Genomic DNA, 21,517 nt, shown 5'->3' with positions numbered 1-21,517 from the left:
GAGACATGAAAGGCAAGCGAAGGAGAGAAAACATCTCTCCCATTTTTAACTCATCTTCGCTAATTTGATAGCGTAATGTGAAAGTACAGAAATCTGAAATCTAGTTCTGAATGTCTTTTTACCTCTCTCTCAAGAGATATTACTCAGGTTTAGTGTGACATTTCAAAATGTCACCATGCCTATCTCAAAACCAGATATTTTAACACAGAATAGATACCTACCTGCTTTAGTTCAGAACCCAATCTATATGTGATAACATTCTAAGAACCTCTTCTAAGAAGTTCCTACTTATTAAGTAAATACTCATCATTCCATGACAAAGATACTTATTTTGCTAGAAATAAAGACAGACTCAAACTTTGTTTTATTTTTTAATAAAGTTTAAATAGTTAAAGTAAGAGGAAAGAGTATGTTTTAAAGCCAAGCTATTTCTTTGTTCCATGCTAGGCCTTAAAGTCGGATTTACTGGCAAATACGGGCCATAAGAAGAGCTGTATACTTAAAATGCTGGTGTAGAATATATTAAAATAGCCAGCAACTCACTCCAGATTACCTTAAAACAAAGGAAACACAATCTCTACAGTTTTTGAAATGTATTGCCTCTTATCCTGATTAATGGAAAAATTATCCCTACAAAAGATTTTTTTTTTCAATATGAAGACTCTACAAAATATTTGCTTTATCCATTGGCAGGACTTTGAAAATCTCCAAAATATTTAGATATGTGTGCCTAAGGAAGTTTATAAATGCCAATCCAACACTGTAACAAAAATTCCAAACAGAACTGGAAATTAGAATAACTTAACCAAATCACCCCACCATAAGAATATTATATTTCAATTCTGCATAAACACAGACCAGCATGGTTTGTTTTGTTTTAAAAGTTCTTCATGTCCTGCAGAATACAGCATAGGTTTGTTTCATTAGTACCTTTACCCTTCCATTTCCTTAATGCTATTTTCCTCATTAACATTTAAAACAGTATCTAATCTGTCTACAGATTTTTTCTGCCCTCAGGGCTCTTCTTAGCCTCAACCCTATCCTCACCCATGGAGATCCTTCCCCTCTTGCTTCAGAAAGAGGTTTTTGTTCATTTGGCTGATTTTAATTTTCTTCTTTTTCAGATACAGGTAAGTATCCTGCCATGAAGGGAGCATGGGAACGAATGGGAACAGCACTGGGAATTACTGGGACATTTACAAGCCAAGACTGTGAGTAGAAGCTTGGACGGCCACTATTTTTGAAAGAAAAATATCATGCTTTCTTTATATTGGATAATATTTGACAGATTGGATAATATGTCTACTATAAACATAGTTTTGTGCCACAAACAGCCACAAACTGCAGACAAAGCAATAGAGCACAGAGTTTGATGAATTTAGTGCAACACACAAAAAAATTGGTAGAGTTCAAGTAGCATCTGCAATGGTAACGAACATTTAGAAACCAAAATGATCCAATAACCTAAAAATACATCTGCTACACTAAGAAAAAATCTGTGCAGTGAGATTAGAAGATTCCAAATTGTGGACCGGTTGCACAGGAACTACAGATGTAAGAAAGTATTAGCTTGGAAAAGCCTCAGCTTTCCAAAATTCAAAATCATTAAAAAGCAATCTGCTCATCATTCTATGATTTAACCGTTTCCTAGTCTATGGGAATAAACAGCAGGATACAATCCTGTTTGCAACATCCATGTAGCTTTAAAAAAAAAAAAACCAAAAAAAAACCTTTTTAAAGTAAATTAAGAAAATATATTGTTAAAGAGAAAAAAAAATAGATGAGCACAAAGAAATGCCATGACGAATCCTGAGACAAATTATCCTACATCATTGCTAGTCTATGAAAACTGGTTTGAATAATAAACACACTGGAGTATTCAGTGACAGCATACAAATCAAGAGTATTTGTAATTATTAAGTTGTGCATGTTTTTAACTGACAAAACATGCTCACGGGCTTACTTTAAAATCTCTCACTGCTTGTTATCAAAGTTAAAAGATCATTTGCATACCAATACATATGCTGTAAACATGAACTTCTCATTAAGGAAAGATGGATTTACAGTAATTTGATCTTTTACAAAAAGCTATTGGTAACCAAATCTCTGAGTGTCTAACTTTCTAGAAAATTAAACCAATGTTTCCACCCTCAAAGCTGAAACATTACCTCTTTAGGAAACAGCCCTGTTTATTTGTTAATCAGAAATACAATCAAGTGGCATATTTCCATTTGCTCTTCGGCTCACAGTTTCAGCTACATTATATTTTACAAGAAAACAGCAGACTTGCAGAAGTCCTGTAAATTCTTTCATATCGCAACCGATTTAATTACAGTGGTGAACAAACGCAGCAGTGATGCAAAATAAGATCAGCCCATTTGCCCTTATCTGATGATAGGATCTCTCTTCCTGTTTGGCTTACAGCAGTGAGGACTTCTTGTTTTGTTTCGGCTTTTTGTTGGTTTCTTTTTTTCTGGTCAGGCTGCCTCTGTCAAGACTAACAGAAGCAAGAAGTTGACATGCCCTTAGAATTCCAGCTTGAGAATGATCCTCATAGGAATATAGCTGAGTTTCAATCAGTAGGTCGGGGAATGATACTAATGTGGAGAAAATTATCTGGATAGCTCATATGTTCGCTTAGCCACTGAATGGGTGTTTCCAGCATTGGCTCAATTCCATGAATCATCACTTGAGTCTTCTGCTCTCCATCTAATTCAAAGAAAAAGAGAAACCACTAGTATACCATTCAAAGTTCACAGGAAGATTAAACATTTACTCATACTTAATTTACGGTAGATTTAATTGGTGTTACAGAGTTTAACATTTAACAGAACGAAAAGTAGGAAATATCAGTTGGAGAAAGCTGAGACTTGTATCATCTAAAACAGAAACTGTGAGTTAAAATTAATTCCAAGACAAAACTGGAATTAAGTAAAACTTAATGAAAGTCCCACTTTTCTTTACTAGTTGCAAGAGGGTTTTTTTTTAACCCTACAGTGATCCCAGCTTGTTGTCAGCCCAGTTAAGGCACATCCATCTCACCCGGCTGTAAGGCATATGAATTTTACACAAATCATTCTTAAAATGTTAAGCTTCCTAAAACATACTGATAAGTTGTATTCTTAATACTGTGATCTCCTGAAAGAGCTGGACTATGTGTAATATAATACATGTATTATTCATTAAGTAATTTTGTTTTGCTAAGAATAATTTACATAAATCACTAGCAATATTTCAGAGTTACTCCGAAAGAAGAGTTGGCACCAGCTTTTTCTCACTTAGTTTCATCTCTTGGAAAAAGCAAAGTTAGCAAATTATTCCCAGTATAATGAGAGTATTTTCTAAGAATATTTCAATTCTTTTTATTTATACTTGTCCCGGAGGATGCAAGTACTTTGATCCTTTGATTCAAATGATGGGAACCAGCTAAAGCAACTGACATAACAGTCATGACATGAACTAAAACAACAAAAAATGAAAATTTATTTCAGAGACAAGGGATGAGAAGAGCATATTAAATATGCTTCAAATAATGGTTAGGGAGAGGAAAAAGTAGGCAGTGACCTTTCACTCATTTTATTCTATACTACGGCATTCTCACATGGACCTACCACAGCGAAATCCTCATTCAGTACTCAAAAGTATTACTGCATTCACTAATTGGCATTTTATGTCCCACTCCACTGTTTTTATTACAGAACAAACTATCATCCTCACCAAGAGCTGCATGAAAGACTGCAGAATCTAGAAGTGTAGGTACCATTACTGGTTCTTGCATTCAGTGGCCCCGGTTGTAGTACAATTACTATTTTATAACAGATAAAATCACATTTGTTTGGTAGCCAAAATGATTTGACAGCTGCCTGGAGAAGTTTGTAGTATAACCAGCTATCTATGCCTACACAGCTGGTAAAAAAAATCATCCCAAACATGTACTTGACTTTATGCTAGTAATAATTCTTCCTGCAAGAGCAGACAGTTATGTTTGCTTAAAGTGAAGCATTATACTTTTGTTACTTGTTACCTACACATGGTATATTCTGTTCAAAGTCTTGATTCTCTAAAGAGCATAATACACACATTGTCACACTAAATTATGCATAAACACTTGCTGGTTTCTGGTTTTATTGCAGACAAGTCTGAAGAACAAAGCACATAATTTAAAAACCAAGTTCTGATATTTCTAGCCAAAACAGGTATTTTTTGGCTGAAACACTACCAGTCAGATTGTCAAAAGAATTAACTCCAAAAGAAAAGATCTCAGAAACCCAGCTGTGGCGGTGCATTCATTCATTTACAACACCAATTTTCCTTCTTCTTAGAAGTTAGGGGACATCTAAATATTTTTAAATAACCTTCAAACATATGTATTTAACATTAAAATTAAAACCTACCTACATCATTCCTTAAATTGGTGTTGGCGACTTTTTCTTAATGTTTCATAGTATTATTTAATTTTCAGAAACAACTAACTTACATAAAACCAGATGAAAAAATGCATCTGACTCTTTTTAGCCAAAATTTGCAGAAAAAAAAAGATTATAAGCTTTAGAACCCCAGTATCATTTTCTTGCCATTGGAGGAAAGGTTTATAAGTGATAAACATTTTCTTTGGCTCTTCCATTACTGAGCAACATATGTATGTGTGTGCATGTGCCTTCTCTTGCACACACACTACTCTCTACTCTTTTCTTGTAAAAATGAAATGCAGGTAATCTTGATGTCTCCGTTCCTTGTCCCTTACCCAGTATTGTCCCTTTCTCATACAAATCTTTTATTCTGTTCCTTGGCAAACTGAGAAAGCCTCAGAGGTCAATGAAGAATTTAAGTTTAATTAAAATCTAAATCTCTGCATTAGCATTGTTTGTACTTTAGTATTATCTCTGACAAAGCATCACTTCTCCTTAATTCCTTTTCCCCTTGAGGCTTGACTGAAGAGATCTTATCTCCCAATTCTGTATTTACTGCAGCCTTCTTTCACAAAATCCATTGTTTTTACTTCAACATTCTTCTCTCCTTTTGTTACTAGGAACCACAAACTCTCACTTAAGGCACATTTACCCAAACTTTCCTCAACTTTCATGTTTTCCATCACATATCCGATTATAAATCAGTCTCTCTCATATACACTCTTCTCTACTTTTTGTAGCAAAAATTGTCAACAGCAAATACACTAAAACAATTACTGAAAAATATTCTTATTTTGTCAACAGCTGTCTAATTATTATCCATTTCCACTGTGATCTGAGTCCTGAATGATTTGCTAGCTATCATGAAAACTTCATCCACCTATTTTAGAGAGACAATAGATTAATATATTTGCCAAACATTTTATTTCCATGATTCTAGATGCATCCTGACCCACCAATCACCGTCCTCTTCTTCCCCAGCTCACATTCTATGATCACAAGAAGCCTTTTTAAACTCACAAAATGCAGCTACAAAGTGTACAAGTTGCTAAACACAACATATCTTTAAATTAGTGGTATAAAATTTAAACTACCTAATTACAAAGTAATGCCATTCTATATCATTGGATAATGCCTCTGAAAATTAGGGCAAATAACTCTGTTCATCTGCAGTGCACAGGGTCCAGACCTGATGATATCATTACTGTCAATACCCATTCTACAATGTTCAGTAATCCAGTGAAAAAACAAACAGAATTTCCTCAAAACCACTAATTCAAATTTTCCAGTAACCTCACCAACTTTTTTTGTCCTCTTAAAATCCTGTCAGAGCTTCAGAACTGAGTTACATGTTACTTATCACATGACCTAAGTGTTGTGGGGTTTTTTTTGTTTTGTTTTGTTTTTTTTTTTTTTTTTTCTTTGCTGCAAATTATTCTTGGGAGTAAGATGAAATGGAAATAGAAGAAAAATAAAAGCATAGCAATCTGTGTTTTATAGGTTTTCATAGTGTTACTTAAAATCAGAGTACTTACTGAAGTGATGCTCAAGTAACAAACACTGTTTTGGCATTTGCAAAAAAAACCCCAAGAAACCTTGAAAACTAATTAAGTCATCTATAAGAGCAGTCATCCCAAGATTAAATTATTTTTTTACTGCTTTCCTTGTGGAGCTGTATCAATAGAGAAGGTACTGTAGCCCTCTCAAGTTACTAGAGGCAAGCTCTAAGCACAGAGGGTAATGCTTTTTGGTAAAACTGAACATTCCATCTCCAGAAGGCAGATAACTGGGCTTACATGTTATGTACTAAAGACATTTTTGAGACATTCAGCTGACTTAACTCTGACCCTAACTCAAGGCTGCAACACTTGAAGTGTTGACCAGACCCAGGCTAATTAATGATATCCTGTAAAGTCAGAAGGGTTTTCCAGCTTTGTACAGAAAATGGAGAAACAAGAAGGGTTGTTAAGTGAAGGGTTTAAGAAGAGATCTGCTTTTCTGTCACCTACAAGGTGGCTCCGTGCTCCTGATGAGCAAACTACTACAAGGAAATCCTGGCAAAGGACCCTTTTGCAGATAGGCATCTGCTGGGAGGAAGCAAGAGAGAGTGGCCTGTTGCATCTCAAGTGAGTCCTTGAGAGAGTGGCTCAAAGCCCTCCTCAACCTGAGGCAGCTTGAGCCCACTCCCTCTTCTTTAAGGGAATGCCCTACATTATTCACCGTTGCTAATCCCAACTTCCTTTAAAACCCCTCAATATCCAGGAATCAGCAAGACACAGCAGAAGAACAAACAAGAAAATCTGTAGACTTCAGAGAAGGTGGGAAGGTGTGCCATGTAATGGTATCACACAGTAAGGTTTTCTCTTTCCTTCAGCTATATAAGTTGATGCTTGCAAACGAATCTACTCAGTAATAGGAAAATTGGCTTATTCAGCATCAATTCAGATCGTTGCACATGAGCACTAATGCATGCATCTAAATAAATTCTTCTACTGAGTTACATTATTATTTGAAAGAAAGAACTAAAGATGGACATAGAAGATTGGTTTAGTTTTGAGACAGATTCAAGTGCCTGAGAGCAGAATAGTGAGAAGGCACTGCCTCTGTCACAGGTTTTACCCAGATTAGCACCTCAATGCTCACCAGTGCTGCAATGACATACTCCCTTTCACCTACACAAGACAGCTTCTCTAGCCAGACTACATCTGTGATGTACCACTTAAAATTCTTCAGTGGGATGAAATACCTCTCTTCTGATTTGTGGCCTCAAGCAATCACCTGTCAGGGCAATTTAGCAGGCTTAAATCCCTTAACCGATGGACAATACAAGATATTCAGCTTTAGCAAAAGTGCCCTTCGAGTACTCAATTAGAATCCTCAGTATGCAAGTTCTCTGCATAGCAAATCCTAGAATCTGCCTGTAGCCAGGGGCAGCAACACTTATAAAATTGGCTTTACAACCCTAAAAAGGCAAATAGAACCCAGTACTCCAAGTTAGGGGCAAACAATGCATTTCTCGTATGGTACAAGGCCACAGGACTATAGACAAGGACACTAAAATGCATAAGGAGTAAACACAACCAAGTTTCATGCAGTAGCAGCATTTTAATCGTGTAACATAACTGGACGCCAGCTTTCCAGCTGTGAAGTGGGCCACAGACATTTGGTTGCTTCTCTTCAGAATATACCATATGCTCTGAAGAAGATGATACTAAAGGTATTCCTGACAATAGGCTATGCCATATTGTAGGAAAACTCATCTTGGAATGGCATTATAAGGAGCAGAATTTCCTTTTTGTGACTGTGTTGTGGCTGCTTTCCTCCCCCTTTCTTCTGCTCCTCAGATTATCTGGCGGGAGAACAGTGTGTGCTCAGCACCTGGTGTCTCAGACATCTCTGAATCTGAAGAGACACACCAACACCTTCACTGGAAAGATTTTATCTGCCTCTGAAGGATCTCATAGGAAATTACTTGCAGAAAACATAGCTTTCAGTAATGTGCCTCGTGTGAGTAATGCAGCATGCAACCACTAAGTTTGTCACTGAAAGATACTGCTGACCCAGTTTTGAAAGCCTGAAGCCAAAGTTGGGCAAGGCCAAATCTCCAGTAAGCAAAAGTGAAAACTTCCTTCTTGGAAGCTAGGCCTCTGGTCTAGCACCAAGGATCACACAGGCAACTGTGCATTTATTTACGAAAGACTATTCTATATTAGCAAGCAAATTCAAAGACTGCATTCTAATTTGTAACCACATGTGGTAGGAAAGCACTGGACAGTGGCTGCAGTTATTCTTCCCCTCTCTAGGCACCTCAGGTTGGAAATTCTAGGACAGAGACTAGACAGTCCCCAACAAGCCTCACAGTCTAAAGAAATTCTCCACTTCAGCACTGGTAGCAGAAAAGAAAAAACAAATATTTGATAAACGTACTTCACTTTTTGCACTTTGAATTAGGTAGCATCTCTAAAAACCCTCAAACCTCAATAAAGTCAGCAGTGGTTTAATTTTTTAGTCCTGAAACTTGACAAAGAGCATCTACCTCGTTTAATAGTAACCTGTTCAAACAGTTCCAATGTCCAATATTAAAACTGACAAAAACAGGATACCATTTACACCAAAACAAGCTTCACAATTATTTTCATTGTGTGTGCCACAGAAAAACCCCATGTGTTCATAAAGTGCAAAATAAAGTTAGGCTAAAGAGCATTTATCAACATTTTCATGCCACTTCTGTAGTACTTACTACAGGCAGGTACCATATATTTTTTAATTCAAGGCAAAATATTTCTTTGCTCAAGGAGCAACCATAGCTACAGAATTAATTAAATCCATGTATAAATTAAATATTTATGCTCCAGTACCTTTAAAAAAGTATTAGAAACTAACACTTACAGGCTTTTCCATTCATAAACTCCAATCTAACTGGAACATCTGCAGTTTCTGGCAGGTGTATGTATAATAGTGACCAAGGTACAGAAATACCGTGAGGTGCTCTGATTCCACAGTGATGACAACCTCAGTATAAAGGCAGCCAGTAGAAAAATAAATTTGTATACTGAAAAAATTGTACTTAATCAGCTGAGTTCTAACAAGAGGTCAATATCTATGTAATTTCATGGGAAGTGCATAAAGAGTTGATTTTGGTGAAATCTCATGGCCAAATTATATTCTGCTCTTCAAATGAACCCAACACAAATATTTCAGACAGCAAGCATGTTCTCTTTATTAAAACCATGTATTTCACACTTAAGGAACTATAACTTCAAGGTCTAAGTTTACTACATGTTCAATTGAGCAGGGTTTTTTTAGAATTTAGAATTTTTAAACTAGGAATAAAATCTTATGAGCTTTCAGAAGCTCCACACTAGCCTATTTTAGCTAGCATATCCCAGGCTGTCCTTACTTTTCCTTGAATTCCATCTTGTGCAAAAATGACCCCGCTTGGCACAGCAGTAGGCTCTATTCCTAAAGTGACTAATTTTTCCATAGCAATCTAAATACGCCTTTAACCTCACTTCAACCATACAAAGTACCAAAATCCTTATTCTCTTCCTCTCCCTGAAGCTGGAATGATGATCAGTTTCAGGAGACACACAGATGATACACTGGATCATGTCAGCAGATACGCTGTTCAGTATCCTCTGACCAAGAGCAAGAACACACAAAGAGTTCTGCAAAGCCAACTCTACAATAGCCTAGCCACAACAAAAGGTTCCTCTGACCTCAAAAAATTTAGATGCTGATATGTGACATGAAAGCATAGGACTGACTTTTCCTTCCTGCCTACATATCTCACCAGCTTCAGTGGGGAAAGCCACTGAAGCTGACTTCAGGCGAAGAATTCACCCACAGAAATACAAGGTCAGTGCGTTATTCAGTACAAATTTCTTTCTCAAAATGATTCTGTGTCTGAAATAAGAATTGTTCCAAACACAAGATGTGGTTTGGAGAATACGAAAGACAGTTCCTGGATAGACTCGAACTGCCTGACATGAATATAAATAAACCATGACACAGATTTAGTTAACTGTCAGCAAGAAGACAATATCACTCATTTTAACCATTTAGTAGTAACGAGTTCAATTGCTCAAACTGAAGGTCATTGTTTTCCTAAATGTCTGATTCCAGTTTGGGGTATGGTAAATAAAAGCTATAACTTTGTATTTTGTTTTAAGATCTCTTTCAAAACAAGTATTAATTTTTAATATTTTACTGAACAACCTACAGATAACAGGAGTGTTTAACCTATCTTTTCTAACTAAAGTTGTTTTTTAAAATTCTTCTCCAAAATCAAAACATCAGTCTCTTGATCCTGAAGTGTTTTGTCACTCATATTGTCTCAATTTAACCCTTAGAGTGCCTTCATGTCACTTTACCAGAGCCCCTCATAGGAACTATTTGTCCAAAATGCTATGATAGAACTAGACCTGTATCAACTTCACTGAACTCTTCTTGCAGAGTACCTGACTATAAAAGCCCAGCTCCAGGCAAGATTTAAATATGGACTGATATTAAATTATTATCCACTAATTTATCTTTAATTATTGCTCTACTTCTGTACATGGTGTTGACCCAGGCCAGTTGGCTGGTATCTTCATGATCTTCTTATGGTATAAATATCTCAACTTGAATTTAGACATCTGTGACTTAGCAGAGAGGACAAAACTTTCTTTGTCACAGTTCTTATATGATTACATTCCTTGGATTATCCCAGGCACCATCCAGCCTTCTCTATCCCCAAACAGAAGTGCCATATTATCGTATGCAATATTATCATCATCTACATTAAATATCACTAAATACTGAGATGAAATCAAATATTTGGCATCACCCTGTTCATAATTTTCTTTTCCATGCAACTTTTCTCCCTTGTTATTTCCTGTCATCTTTTACCTCAGGTTAGATAGCCACATTTCTGAAACATAGCAGAAAAAGCAGATTAAAGTAATCACCACAAGTAAAAGTTCATGATGCTTTGGAGCAGCAGATGAGAACTTGGATTACACTTCTAACCTCATAGGAGCCAGAAAGTGTGTAAATGAACCAGAAAACCTTTTTCTAGTGCACTCAAAAAGTTGTTAGAGAAAGTGAATTTGGCCTGAAACACCACTAAGAAGACTAAGCTTGAGCAGACTATTTTTAACAATTCCCCAAAACAGTTAACACTGACAATAACAGCATGCAAGATGAGGGAACTTTTCCTGTTATAAGAGTTCATGCAACTCAATGGAAAAGCAGAGAGAGGGTGGAAATGGGTTAAGCTTTACTTAACTAAACTTTGCTGTTGTTGCTTTAAAATGATTTTATTCTTGTATATTTCAGTGAAGTTTTTTAATTGGGGTTCTTGGAATAAGTCCCAAACTAATTTATGACAGAACCCTAAAATACTTTTCTTAAAAATCTGACATCTTATAGAAGACCTTACAAGGCCAGAGATGCTTCCCATCAAACATCTAGCTTCGGGCAGAATAAAAAAAGGTAAGACTAAACTCTCAGGGAATTCTCTTATAACACTTCTTCCTTAGCATCAGTGTCTTAGCCTCATCTTTGAACTAGCAATAAACCTGTGGTAGTTTATAAAAGGCTGGGGTTAGAAGCTGAGGCTTATAAAACAATCTTCTTCAATGCATTAAGTTTGGCCATTCACGTATGAACAACGTGAGAAAGTTCAATGTAAATCATGCTGCTGTTCCATGTAACAAGCAAGCACATGACACATTTAGATACATGAGGAACAGGCAGGGTGTGCATTAAAAGATAAACACTTGAATGTGTGACAAATTGAGGTCCATGATAAGTTTTCCATTGTTGAAGGAGAGCTAAATCACTTTTAAGAGTTGTGTAGCTTTCCTGAACAGCAGGCATCTTGACTTACCAGAAGTTAACCCTTTAATGCACTATGTCCTTAATTAGATTTGAGGTTGCCCTTCCCTTCAAACAGTGTAAAACTCACCTTCAGAAATTAGCTCTCTCTCTATATACAGCTAGGGAGCTAAACATGATCAATGTGGCTCTTGGGAAAAAAAAAACCAACAAAGAACCAAAACACCAAAAATTTCATTTTATAAAGATTTATCTCTACAAAGTTTGGTCTAAAGCAAATCAATTTGCTGTAAAAGACCTTGTTACTAATAGTTTGTGAGAACTTTTATAATGTCATTGTTTTCAAAATACTATTATGCCAAACAATTAAACAACAAATTCTCTATGCAATCATAATATATATCCCCTAAGCATATGCACATTCATACACTTTTAAAGGTTTTTAATGGCATTCTTGAACTTTCAACCTCAAGTTTACTTCATTTTCAAGTTACTATAATTCACATCATGCCTGCAAATATTCTGTGATCGTAATTGCTGCCCATCTTTTATGAAGAACTTTTCAGCTAATCACATGATGACCTATTCCTAGCAAAGCACAGAAGGATTACTGTTTCTGAAAAATCACTCTCAATAGAGAAGCACGTTCACTTGTTTTCAAGCCATAATGTTAATTGCTAGTATATCTGCCTAGTTTAACGCATCAAATTCAAAAGTGGACATTGGGACATAATTAGTGTTTAAAACCATTTGGTTGAAGAGTGATAAGCCACACATACAGATTCAAGGCTTAATGGCTGTTATTTCATGTTTTGTGCCTTCCCCTATTTAACTAGAGATAAATAAATTGGTTCTTCCTTTTTAAGAATGCTACTTCCAAGACTATTATTACATTATCTAACAAAGTAAACAACTTCACAAGCAAACTACATGTGAAAATTGAGATGAGCTATTTAATTATATTCAAAGTATGGACAGTCTTGTTCCTTGTCTGACAAATTCTTCAACCTCTGCTAAGCTGATCAGCTAATTGAATCCATTGATGTGAAAAACCACAGGCTCAAGTCTGTACTGCATACATCAGGCTGAAGGATTTCTGCTCCAGCCATGGCAGTAATAGTCAGTGGGGTCAGGTCAAAGAGGGTTAAAGTGAGTCAGGATATAGCCAAAGGAATACATCAAACACTGATTTTAAAAGGGCAATTAATCTTAGACAGAAATGCTTCCTGGGGAATGAGATCTCAATCTTAAGAGCACACTACATGATGTAGCAGTAAAAATGTACATATACAAGCTTAGAGAGCTTTCATCCTGTGATCACAAACAGAAGGGGAGTGCTGTTTATCAGAGAAATACAAACCCTTGCTAAAATACTTACATTAGCGTCTTCCGGGCCCTTACTCATCGAAAAATAAATTCTGTAATGAGCAAGCTGTAGAGTTTGCACACATGAACTACCTTTTCTTAATACATGTACTGTAGTACATGTACTGGACTAAAGTATTTAGAGATCTCTACCACAGTAAAATTAAAGAACCTAGCACTGAAAAATTCAGGAAAGAGTGGTGAAAGGAGTAATGGAACACCTGCAGGATGCTTTACACTGAACACTAAAAAAATAACAACCCCTTCTCAAAACAGCTACCTGGTCAGAGTTAAAATTGGAAGAAGGTTTTCATAAAAAATTCCTTTTAGCTTTTCCATTCCAAAATATTAAGACAGTTAGCTGCAAAGCTGATAAATTATAATATAATCTTTATTTTTAATGAGAGTTTGACTTATAATTTAGATATTTTTAATTTAGAGTTCAGAAAGTATTTTTTCTGCTTTAAAGTAGAAAAATAGATCCATAAACCTTACAACACAAACATACAGCATTTGCAAACAAAATTTGCTACATTAGTATCATTAATTAGTTAGCAAGATTACCAGGAATCATTAGCTGTGTAGACAAACACAGGTCTGAAATTAATTACCACAAATTTGGCCACATTAGCTCGCAGCACTAAAGAGGACTGGCTTTGCAGCCATCTCTCCATCTGAGGATATTGATCCCCAACATCACAAGTGTCAGGGGGCATCTCTTTGTCTATCTGGTTCATACATGTGGCTTCCTGGCTTAAATGGCAGGTGACAGCTTGCACAGGTACTGGACCTAGTGAAGTTTGCCAAAGTGTAGAGACCTGCTGCACTTTGCCATTGTAAATGTGGTGATGATACCATCTGGAAAAAGGACAAGGAGCACAAGTGCATTCAAATCTTCACTGACTGTGGCACCTCCTGCGCACAAGCCAAACCACTGTGTAAAACTTTTCCTTGTGTCAAAGTCTTCTCTATTTTTTAACAGATATTCTTCAAAAGGCTACAGGTGCAAAGTAAAATATAAAGTTATCCACTGTTTATCCACTCATTGTGAAGTTATTAAAATCTCTGATTAAAATGGGGTATTCAAGCAGGGGACAACTACTGTCAGCAAGTGCTGCTGAATCCTTAGAGAAGAGATTAAGACATATAATGGGTTATTCTCCTTTACATTACTGGTAAAACTACTATCTTTCTCCTAATGATTTTTGTAGGTCCTTTAGTTTTGCAGATTCTATTTTTTCCAGCCCTATAAGAAGTTTATCTCCTGGAAAAATCATATATACACCTATATGCATCTTGGCAAAATAGAACCAGACTGCAAGAGAGATGCAAGGAAGATGGGAATGATTTTACTCAGCCAACCCCCAAAGACACAGTGCATACACCTAATTTAAAGGTATAGATATAATTTAAAAAATGGGCCAGAACCCACCCTTTGAACTTCAAGAAAAATGCCAGAGAACAGCTCATGCCTATTCAGCTAAATTATCTGCTCCTTTCTACTGCTTCTTGAGAACAGACCCCAGACTGTTAATCCATGAACCCTGCTCAAATTTCCTGTGAGAGTATTAATATGCTTTGACCAAAATTATGCCCAAGAATTGTTAATAGTCATACAGCACAAAAAACCACATGTTCTAGCCCACTTCTGTTTACCAGTATAAATAAAAACACTGAGAGCACATAATTTAAATCTGTTTGTGGGCTGCAGTGTCCTGGTTGAGAACTTCACATTGTGGATCTTCATGGAGGGTTACTACTGTCTCCTGAAAGTTTTGGTAGACCCAAATCTCTAGTTACTCTTGAACTAATTACAGCACTAAAGGCATTGTCATATTTTCTGTGAAACTAACAATAAGAAATAGCCTGTAAATCTAAATTTGTGTACTTCAGCTGTTGCTGACATGCTTATTTCTGCAAGCAAGGATATATGAAAAACCAAAAGTTTGGTTTGGGTTTCTTTCTGTGAAATTTTTGATGGCTCACTCATACTGAGTGACCTCTGTGGCCTCTGGAGTAAGACAGACTAATTTAGATCACAACTCAAAAAAATCCAGTTCTTAACTCTGCTACTGACCTCAGTGTGACCAGGTACAAGCCACATCACCCCTCTGTGCCTCTTAATTTCTGCTTCTTTTTTGTCTTTCTTCACTCATCTTTTATCTAAGTGATAAATTCTGTGGGAACACACTGCAGTGTGTACAGTGCATAAGGAACCTGCAGCCTCCTCCTAAAACACAAAAAATACTCATTTTAAAACTGAAAATTCAACACAACCAAAACACACTGTCCAGATGCTTTGATCCCAACAGTTCTCCTAAAACTCACATACACAGCAGATGACTAGAAATCAGGCAAGTTTTCTGTCAGTAATCTTCCACAATTTCTTCTCAAGTGCCTAAATTTCCAAATCTATACAGCACTCAGTCAGGTGTGTATAGACTGTATAGACAGTCAGGAAACTGATGGTAAGACACTGATGCTCCTGGGAAGAGCAGACTATTATTCCAGGATGAATCTTCCACAATTTCTTCTCAAGTGCCTAAATTTCCAAATCTATACAGCACTCAGTCAGGAAACTGATGGTAAGACGCTGATGCTCCTGGGAAGAGCAGATTATTATTCCAGGGTGAAAAAACCTCACCTCTCTTCTGGAGAGCATTTTAGAAATGCTGGCTTGTCATTTTCAAACAGAATAAGCTAAATTTTGAAGAAGTTCTTTTGCTCTGTGGAGGACTTTACTTTCTCCATTTCATACTACTACTGCTAATGATAGACTTGCAAAACCTCTTCTTGTGTCTGAATAAAGTCATTGGCCTTTTGACTAATTTAAAGAGAATAGTCTGGAGTCTGATACTAATAAAACTTATTGGGTGGCCAGCAGAACAAATTTAGCTGAAGCTGAACAAATTTCCAAAGGCTTGTCTGAGAAACAGGATTATTTCCCTATTTGCTGTACCTCTTCCTACAGTCTACCATTCTGAATGTTCGTGCCTGTGCATGCCCAGAAACCACTTCTAAGTCACAAAGAACCAGCACATTACTCTTGTGATGTGAGCAAAGTTGCTGGACACAAGAGGAAAGAGTAGACTAGAACAGACTACGGCAGATGGACGGGACCTACAGGGATCATCTCATCCAACTGCCTGAAAAATCTGGGGCTGGCCAAAAGTTAGAGCACATTATTAAGGGCCTTGTGCAAATGCCTCTTAAACACTGACCAGGCTTGGAGCATTGCCCACCTCTCTAGAAAACTGTTCTGGTGTTTGACCACACTCAGGGTAAAGATGCTTCACAAGGTCCAGTCTAAACCTCCCCAGTGCAGCTTTGAGCTATTCCCACATGTCCTATCACCAGATACTTGGGGAAGAAATTAGCACTTCCCTCTCCCCTTCCTCAGGAAGCTGCTCCTCACAGGACATGCCTTCCAGCCCTATCACCAACAACATTCTTGTTGGCATTTGGACTTACTGAATTTCATCCCATTTGCCAACAGGAAAGGAGGAAAGTGCTCATAAGCTACCAGATGGATGATCCTTGTAGAGTCAATTGAGGCAAAGCAAGAGAAGCCCTTAAAACCAAGCTATGGTCAGTGTTTCCCAGGAAAATGTATGCAGGAAGATCACAAGGAGACCTACATACCCACTATGTTTCCTTTTAGGAGCAAGTGAGCAGAACACTCTGCACACAACAGAACTCCTCTCTGATTATGTAGAGTTTGTTTAGAAATGAAGATGGCTAACAAGATGCACAGCTGCCACATTATTCTCCAATTATCTGCACCTTTCCACGTGGTCATGACAAATTAAATCTATATTAATTACTTCTGTAGTCGTGACTATTAATTCTATAATCTCAAGCCAACCTCTAGACTTCTACCCCTTTTTACCAAAAAGGACAACTAAATCAAAAAGTATGCAATTTTAGCACAGGAAAAAAAAAAGTTTCCACTTCAACTTAAAAAAAGGCAACTGGGGCAGTTAGATGTTTGTGGGTGTAAAAAAACCCCAAAAATCAAAAGTCGGCAGTAAGATGAAAGTCAGATGCAGAAGGATAATCCAAGCAGATGGCCTAGTTAGGAAAATATAATAGGCACAAATAGTGACTCACACCAGAAAGGAGAAGTACAGGATGACCTCCTCTACCATGGAAAGCACCACTGAGTCAAGGACACAAGGAGGGCGGAACAGCTTAAGCAGTGGCCTGAAGGTCACTTGTGGCCTGCAGGGTGACTCCCACAGCAGAGCAGACAGGGGACTAGAATTCGTATCACTAGCAAGCTTTTAACCACCTTTCAGTACACCCACACCCTACAAGCCCTCTAACCCTTCACAAAACTCTCATAGCCATGTAGGATGAAAGTGTGGCTAATAAAGTGTCTAAAACAGCCCAGGGCTTGTTATATTTTTAAATTCAGGTGGCCTGGGAAATTATTTCAACACTGTACCACCACAGCACTGAAAAGCAGACCAGTCTGCAGAGAGCACATGCAATCAGACTTACTAGTCAGACATGGGGAGCAAAGACTTCCTCAGTTTGCTCACCACAGGAGCAGCAAGGAATGGGATAGTGCTGTGCTCTCCAATTCCCACAATAAGCCCCACATCAAGCTAATTCTGACCTCAGGCAGAGCAAGCCCAGTCATATTTCATGTCTATCCAAAGACATTCACACTGCATAAATTTACCTCCTTCTGTTGCACAATTTCTCATTTGTATCAATATTAGGAGTCTACATGGCAAATCTAATCTAAATTCAATTTTCTGTTTAACTAATTTACTGGAAGTCAATGCTTAAAAAACTGAGGGAGAACAAAAACAATTAATATGTAGTCTCTCATACATTATACATTAAAAAAAGCTGAGAGTTAATTGAAAACAGTTGATCCCTAATTTTACAAAATCATTCAGTACAGCAAGTCTTAAGAGAAAAATCCTGAAAGTCTTTTTGATCCTTGTTTTATTTCTGAAAGAACTAATGACACTGCTTTAGAAAGAGGTCAGTTCACGCAGCTTTTCTGAATGAACAACAATGCTGTGGAAACTGGGAATGATTGATAGCCTACTGTTTGCGTCATTATGTCCAAATGTTTACCATTTGAGCCTTCAAGGAAGCATGAGACAAAAATCAAAACAAGTTTTATGAAGACTTCAACAACACTTGCAAATTAAAATTGTATCCAGAATTGTTTAGACATGATAGCAGTGTAAGAAAACTGCTTTCTTTTGCATTACACCATTTTTATCTTTGCATTATGCCCAATGTCTTAAATTTCTGGTGGGGAAGAGGAAAAGTCTTTCCCTCCCTCTGTTTTCTATCATTTTAACCCTTTGCCTCTTCAAAGCATTCTGTTGAACTCAACACTGTTTCCTCTTGCAGTTGCTGCTTTGTAGTTATGTAAGATCATACTGTGTTCCTCCCTTTCTCCTAATAAGATGAGTCACTATTTCTAACTGAACTGTTTACAGTATTAGGATGTTCATTTACAGGAACTTCATAAATGTGTATTAAACGAAATATATTTTTTCAATAGTTGTGAATTATTCATTTTTTTTTCCAATTTGATAAGAACTGATATTACTTCTGGAAACAAAGGCCCCTTAATTGGCAAGAGGAATGCCATCACCAAATACAGAAAATCATGGGGAAACAACATGACTTCTTTGAAGCAACAGATAGATAACACTTAAATTTATTATCTGGCATAAACAACAGTGCTGCTGTAATCAGTTGGCCTAATCCACCTAATCAGAATACAACTGAGAATTTCAGACAGTAGGGGAGAGTAGCCATGGTCTTAGCTCTTTCAGGGATGGATAACTTTGTTATTCATCACTTTGAGGAAGAACACCCATAAGTAACATGTTCTATCATATCAGTTATGTGACCTTATGCTATAGTTGCAGGCAACAACATTGTCTTAAGATCCTCTCTTCCTTACCTGCATAGAAACTACAACACCACAGCGTAAGAGACCACAAGCAATATCAAGCTCTATCTTAGCCTATTCCTGTATAACCCACTAAACCTTCCCACAGATAGCAGTAACTCTGAAGTTATTTAAATGACTGCCTAATTTTCTGGAACTGCAACTACTGCAGACAATTTAACTTCACCACACAAGAACTGTCCAATTAAAGAACCAACTTTTGTCTGTGCAAGTGGCATCCATAAGCATAGGAAAACAGATCAAACTATGAGTTTACAGGCTGCAGCATGAATTATCAGAATAATCTGATCATAACCCTGATTCTAAACACTCATGAATGGGTGTTTCATATTAAAATCAAAAAGCCATTTGTCATGAGCTTAGATTCAAAACTACATGATGCACAGTCTATGAGAAGCAAAGCTGAAGGATTTTGGACTATTGGCTGGAAAGGATATACATAAAATGGTGAATGAGAAGGTCGACACAGGACAACTTTATTCTGACTTCCTTGAGTAACTAACCAGGACATTGGTCATCTTGGAGGACAAATGAAAAGCAAGAGAAACTGAGAAATGGAAGAATGCTGATAGAGAGACACAGTCCCTAGGTGTGGGGACACCTAGATTTTTGTATCCAGTGATAGAGAAATTTGCTGGAAAACTCTATAACACTGAAGTCTAGATAATAGAATACCACAAGACAAAAAGATAGAAAGGAAAAAGAAAAAACTAATAGAGCAGAAGTGACTAATTACTACCCCAGAGAACTTGATCTATTCCTGTTAGGAAATCAGCTAAGGTCTGAAAATTTGCAAAATGAGTTATATAAATTACAGTAAGCTTAGCCAAAGGAGAGTTAGCCTTCGAGGATGCAAAAGCAGATACTAAAAGAGTAACAAAGACAGCAAGAGCTATTACTGGAATAGATGATGAAGGAACATGAGCAGAAAAAAGAAGAGACACTGACATGACAGAAAATAAGATAGGTCAACGCAAGTTGAAAAGAGAACTGAAAAGTAAGTACCTCTCTTTCCTGATGCTGCTATCAGGATCAAATATAATGAGACTCTGCCCAAAAACCTAACTGACCAGCTTGCCTCAGATTTGAGTATGAACAAATATAAAAAACAAATACACACATACTCCTCCAACAGAGAATGATCACAACTGAAAACTAAACACAGTTTACTACATTCAAAGCACAGAACTTGCCATGTTTTACTTTAAAAGACTGAAAACTGAAATGAAATTGCCCATCTTCCTGGAAGGATTTCCAAAAACTCTAGACAGGCAGGAAGAGTAGTCCATGAATAGCAAGCTAAGTATATCCATATTACTACACAATTCCCAAATTTGATTTCATTTGTATGCAGCCTTTAAATGAACTGAATTAAACAATAATTATGGAAATACAGTAAATAAAAATATGCTAATACACAAAACAGGATTATCCCATAGTAAAATTTTAGACTGAGATGACTTTAATTTATGAACTGCTGTGTAACTGATGAAACACAGTTCAGTAACTAAACACAAAAATATAACATGCCTTAAAGAAAGACCATAGCAGGCTACAATACAGAAGTGATTATTGAATTACTTTGAAAAGAATGATTTTAATATTTATTAAACATGACAAGAAGTACTTCACTGCTTCTCAAACTTTATGTCAACACAGGAAGACCAGAACAAAGAATATAACTGAAACAAATGAAATGTGTCTATCTTCAATGAAAGGTGGTGACCTGGTCATACTTTTCTATTATGTGGCAATTTTCTATTGCCACATAACCACAACCACTGCCTATAGAGCAGAAGTGAGCAGCTAAACAGGAATCATGTAAAAAGAAAAAATATTCAGCTAATAAGAAAACAGATGATTTAACACGCTGTCTAAATACTTACTCAGACACAAAATTAGAGAGGGTTATATTAGATCAGTTCTAACCTAGCTTTCTGGAAGAAAGTACTGCACAATACTGCAGGAGGAGTAATACAAAGTGAAAATAAGTGCATCTTCCTTGAAGGTTCTCTGAACATTTCATTATTCTTAGAATTCTTAAATGTTTCCAGTACCTAAAGGAGGCCTACAAGAGAGCTGGATAGGGATCTTTTGCAAGGCATGAAAGTGATAGGAAAAAGGGAAATGGCTTTAAACTGAAAGAGGGCAGGTTTAAATTTGATATTAGGAATGAATTCCTTACTCAGCAGGTGGCGAGACAGCGACACAGGTTGTGCAGATTGCGGATGCCCCATCCCTGTAAGTGTTCAAAGCCAGGCTGGATGGGGCCTTGAGCAGCCTGGGATAGTGGAAGGTGCCCCGGCACTGGCAGTGGGGTTGGAGCTCTAGGATCCATTCCAATCCAAATCATTCTACGATTCTGTGTTTGCTACTAACAAAGACAGGTATTGTCATTGTTGCTTTAGAAAAACAGGGTATCCTTTATAGTCAAGATAATGAATGTAATTGCCAATAGTTTTAAGAACTACAC

General features: G+C 36.9%; 1 protein-coding gene across 1 annotated transcript in view; it reads right to left on the bottom strand.

The window, feature by feature from the left end:
* Positions 1 to 358: 358 nt before the first annotated feature.
* Positions 359 to 21,517, bottom strand: part of ATG5 (autophagy related 5) — a 73,117-nt gene continuing 51,958 nt past the window's right edge. The window contains exon 7 of the mRNA XM_039728691.1: positions 359 to 2,709. Coding sequence (XP_039584625.1) covers positions 2,573 to 2,709 — 137 coding nt within the window. The 3' untranslated portion in view covers positions 359 to 2,572. The remainder of the gene's footprint in view (positions 2,710 to 21,517) is intronic.

The sequence above is a fragment of the Passer montanus genome, unplaced genomic scaffold (genome assembly GCF_014805655.1).
Source record: "Passer montanus isolate IOZ18808 unplaced genomic scaffold, ASM1480565v1 scaffold11, whole genome shotgun sequence".
Lineage (NCBI taxonomy): Eukaryota > Metazoa > Chordata > Aves > Passeriformes > Passeridae > Passer > Passer montanus.
Note: the sequence above shows the minus strand (reverse complement) of the source record. Positions and strands in the feature narration are given on the sequence as shown.